Below are 5,047 nucleotides of genomic sequence, written 5' to 3'. Positions count from 1 at the left end.
ACTTTGAAATCATTGACATTTTCTTTATATTTGATATTCTTAAATTTCTCTATATTGTGTCTAGGTGTGGGTTTCCTTCTCTTCCCTCTTTGGTAATCTATGCTCATTCAGTATCTCTGGTTTTCTTTCCTTTAAGTATGACCTCCTTACCTTTTTCTTTCTTGATTGTTTTTCTATTATGTGAGTACTGAAAATTCTAAGTACTGTACATCTCTTCGCTTTCTTTCATATTTAATTTTTTTCTTGTCTTTTCCTACTTCATATTAGGAGATTTCCTCATTTTGATCTTTCAGTTTGATCCCTTTTTCTTTATATCCATTTCATATTTATCCCATCTATTGCATTGTGTTTTATTTTTCCTAATTATTACTTAATACGTGTTTTTAAAAATGTTTTCTTATTTCACATTGCTAATATATTTTCTTATCACCTTTAATATATTAATTGGCTAATTCAAAAGTCCTTGGTTCTCTGTTCTGTTTATGTTGGGATCTGTAATTGAGATATGTTGTTTCTTTGTGAAATAAATACCTTGTTATTTTGAGCAATGAGCTTATTTTCTCCTGGGGATCCTGGCTAACCTGTCAGGCAGACCCTTAGAGGGAAACACCAGACTACAGATTACTCAGCTTCGATGACATCACGAGGGAGTATATTGTCTTTTGGGTAGAGAGCCCCAAGCCCCAGAAAACTAGTAGCTGCCTCTTCACCTCTCAAAACAACTCCACCCTTCAGGTCTTCAATGTTAGCTAGAGGGGGACACCCATTAGAAAGTCATGTTGTACTCATTAGAGTATATTCCCAGACTTCAGAATTTGGAATGGGAGGGTAAAGGCTGCTTCTCTTCCTAAATCAAATAGGAATAATCAGATCACAATTCAAAAATGTAGTCTTTTAAAATGAAAGACTGAAAGGCCCACTTGAACTTACCTCCCAAGTAGCACAGAGATTTGTCTTGTGAAATATCAAATTGCCATTCTTATCTTTAGGAAAAATTTTATCTCCAGGCTGAGAAAGTAAAACAAAAACAAATGTAATTCGTTTTATTTATATCTGGGAATTGAAATGATGGAATTTGAATTGTCTTTAGGCCAATATACCCTAGCTCTGAGAAAGCAATTCAAGTTTAATTATTTATATCCTATATAATAAAAACCTAATATGCAAATTGTCCCCTTGACTGGTAGTTTGACCACTCCTTATTACGTGCACTGACAACCAGGGGGTGGCACAGAAATGGTGGGTGTTGGTGACATAGTGCTAGCAGCTGGCGGCAGTGGAGACGCTACCAGCCCTGATGGGACCTGATGTGAGTGGGACCTCGGTGGGATGGTGAAGGAGGTGAGTGGATGGTGCCAGCAGTGGCAGCAGGGGGCGGGGCTGCCGCCTTGCTCCCAGGAGCCGGGTTGGGGGGAGTGCCAGCTATGACTGATTGCTCCTCAGACAGTGACCAGTAGCGGCGGCAGGGGGTGGGGCCACTGCCTGGCTTTCAGGCCCTGAGGGAGCAGGGCAGGGGGCCCATCCCCAATCAATTGCCCTGCAGGCGGGATGGTAGAGCAGGTGATGGGGCAGCACCAGGACAAGGCGGGGTGCCAGGTGGGGCTGTGGGAGCTGCAAGGATGGGGGCGCGAGCTGGGACTGTGAGGCTGGGGGCATGAGCTGGGGCCCGATCCCTACAGGCCACACTGAGGGACACCACCCGTGCACGAATTTGGGTACTGGGCCTCTAGTGTTTATATAATTACATAATAAAATTATATTTATATACATTTATTACTTTTATGGGACTGTCCAAAAATTCTTTCATTTTGCCAAAATATTTGACACATTAATCTCATTATCCTATAGTGGCATTCATTTTCTCTTTATTTATCAACAGATTATTGTTCTTAAGCCATGAATTTTCTCCTAATTACAGAATTATTCATCAGAAACAGTAGAGACCTAACCGGTTTTGCTCAGTGGATAGAGGGTCAGCGTGCAGACTCAAGCGTCCCAGGGTTGATTCCAGTCAAGGGCATGTACCTTGGTTGCGGGCACATACGCAGTGGGGAGTGTGCAGGGGGCAGCTGATCGATGTTTCTCTCTCATCGATGTTTCTAACTATCCCTCTCCCTTCCTCTCTGTAAAAATCAATAAAATATATTAAAAAAATAGCAGAGTTTGAAACTCATGTTTTGACAGTCTAGCCTTACCAAAGTTGAGGAGAGCACAGCATGTTACTTCTCAGTTCTGGCAGACTTGCTCACTGGTTTTTTTCCTTTCATTTTTGGGCCCTCCAGGAGTTCAGCATTTCTTTTTCCTACTTCACACCATAGCTAGTGGCATCTCCCCTTTTCTGGTTTTTGGGTGATCCTTTCCCAACTAAGGCTAACTGGTGTGGAACATTATCTTTCACATTTATTTTTTTTGGCTGTATCTAAACATGGGACTCATTTCTTATGGGCTTGAAAATTGAATAGAGAGAAATGAAGATGATTCCTATGCTCTTGGAGTGGATGTTGGTAATCATTTCCTGAGTTTGGGTTAGCAATCAAGAGTTTTTTATGAATATTTTGAGTTTGAAATGACCAAATGTTCAAGTGCCTATTTGAGAAGGCAGTTGAACAGAGAAGTCTCAGAAAGATGCTTAGATAGAGGCAATGGCTGTAGACAAAATTTGGTAGCCCTTACATATAAAATAATAATCCTTGCAACTATATGAAGTCATTTATAGACCCAGTGTGGCTCAGTAAAATAAGAATATTGAGAATAGAAGTACTATTCTGGGCATAACAACGTTTGGAGTTTGGCAGAGAAGCTGCCAAAGAATCAAGAGAGGGTGGTGTTAGAGAAGTCACAAGAAGAAAAAGTGTACAGGAGATAATGGTCAACTGTGTTGAAAGATACCCTATATAATAAAATCCTAATAAGCAAATAAATGGAACAGCTGAGGGACTGGTTGCTATAATGTGCACCGACCAGCAGGGGGCAGACGCTGAATACAGGAGCTGCCCCCTGTGGTTAGTGTGCACCCACAGGGGGAGTACCACTCAGTCAGAAGCCGGGCTCACAGCTGGTGAGCACAGTAGCAGTGGTGGCCAGCAGATGGACATCCCCCAAGGGGTCCTGGACTGCGAGAGGGCACAGGCCGAGCAAGCTGAAGGACCCCCCCTAAGTGCATGAATTTCGTGCCCTGGGCCTCTAGTCAAATAATAAGAGGATACAGTGTCTATTTGGTATGGTTGGCAGCATTGAAGTCTTTTTAGGATAATAGGAATTTTTATTGAAAATCAAGCAATTGGACAAAATTCATTATATTATTTTTTTTCTTATACATGTCAACTGAAAAAACTTTCCCCTCGTGATAACACTTTCTTTAGCAAACACAATTTTGACTCAGTATCCTCCCATCTCGCTTATTCCTCAATGCCACATAATCATTCATGCTAAGTACCCATTCTCTATTTACTTCCCAAGTCCTTTGTACTTCTCAACACTATGGCCCACATTTCCACTCCAGTCTCTCTCCTTATTTCTTGCCTTTTGCATTTCCCAATTTTATTTCTGATCAGAATGGTTTTATGCCTCTATCATACACTGTGTTAAATATTTTTTACTTACCCTGGTTTTTATTAAGTCCTTATCATTTCTGAACCCATGTTAGCTATTTCCATGATGTTCCTCTTAAGCTTCCATTGTGCCTACCTTACTCATCCCTCATCTGAATCATTCCATGGTCTTTCTCCCTCTACTCCTGCTCCTTCTGTAAGACAGTATTAGAAGAATAATTCAACTCTCTAAAAATCCATGCTATTGATTCTCATTCCTGTCCATCAGTAACTTCATTTATCTTTTAAAAATGCCATTCCTCATTTAAAAAGCATAAGGCAGAAGGGGCTGTACAGTGTAGAAGCACAAATATGGGATTGGCATCAGGGGATCCAGGATCTGGTCTCAGTCTGATGGATTTTAAACCTGAGTTAGCTATTTCATTGCCTGGGGCCTCAACCTTTTCTTTTGTGAACTGAAGATATTCTGTATATTGGAATATATATTTCCACCTGAAGATTTTATAACATTTTATTAGCTATGAAATGTCAGGCACTGTGTCTGTAATTTCACATATATAACACTAATGACTCCTCACAACACTTGGCAAATGAGTTGGTATCGTCTCCAATTTACCAATCATGAAATTGAAGGGAAAGTTCAGGAATATCAAAGACAATATGTTAATACACAATAAAACTGAAAGTCAGTCCCTCTTCTGTGTGATTCCAAAGTTCATACTCTTTCCACTGGACCATGGTTAGGTGATATGTAAAAGGATCAGGTCACAACTTGACCAAGTCATCTGGCTCACATGTGACAGAGCTGGGATGCAAACAAGGTGCCCTGAATGTATAGCCCATGCTTCATACCACCACGCTTGCTACGTGACCTCTGATTAATGAGTGCAGTGGAAATCGGTTATTTTGCTTTCTACTATCCTTAGCCTTCTTTTAGAGAGGAGCTCATTGCACATTGTGTGGGCTGACCCAGCTCCAATTCTTGGCTACAGATGTCAGACACCAATGCCCTTACACAAAGATTAGTCAGCAAAAGTTATGTGACCCAAGCAAGGCAGATCTGTGTTTCTTTATGAGGTTTAATGTGTAGTCTCTCTTCCTCTGAATTCTTAAGTTGTATTGATAAGGAAGGATTGGCATGTCAATGGGCATTTGCCATCATATAGAAAGAGATTTTTGAGAAAGTGCCAGAGTGTAGATACATAGTGAGAACTTCTGGATCCAGTCCTTTGGAATTAGATATGTTTTGGAATTCTTACTTCCCTTTTTTGCTAATGCCAATTTGAGTTGGGTTTCTGCCATTTATAACAAGAGTTCTGACTAAAACAAAGGTGTTGGGTATACCAAGTAATGAACAAAGAGTGTGGAATTGGCTAGGTCAGTATGGGATTGTGGATAGTGAGGATTCTCCAGCTGAGAATTGGATATTCTTGTTACGCAATAGCATAGCATCTTGTTAAATTGTTGCCTTGTTGTGTCTTGAGACTGACAATGGA

General features: G+C 40.7%; 1 protein-coding gene across 1 annotated transcript in view; it reads right to left on the bottom strand.

Moving 5' to 3' along the window:
* The window catches only part of LOC102756994 (3-oxo-5-beta-steroid 4-dehydrogenase-like), a 47,423-nt gene that overhangs the window by 24,423 nt on the left and 17,953 nt on the right, over positions 1-5,047 (bottom strand). Inside the window, exon 4 of the mRNA XM_006752577.1 lies at positions 931-1,008. Coding sequence (XP_006752640.1) covers positions 931-1,008 — 78 coding nt within the window. The remainder of the gene's footprint in view (positions 1-930; positions 1,009-5,047) is intronic.

This window comes from Myotis davidii, unplaced genomic scaffold, assembly GCF_000327345.1.
Source record: "Myotis davidii unplaced genomic scaffold, ASM32734v1 scaffold2150, whole genome shotgun sequence".
Classification (NCBI taxonomy): Eukaryota; Metazoa; Chordata; class Mammalia; order Chiroptera; family Vespertilionidae; genus Myotis; species Myotis davidii.
The sequence above is the reverse complement of the archived record's forward strand: the minus strand, read 5'-3'. Positions and strand labels throughout refer to the sequence as shown.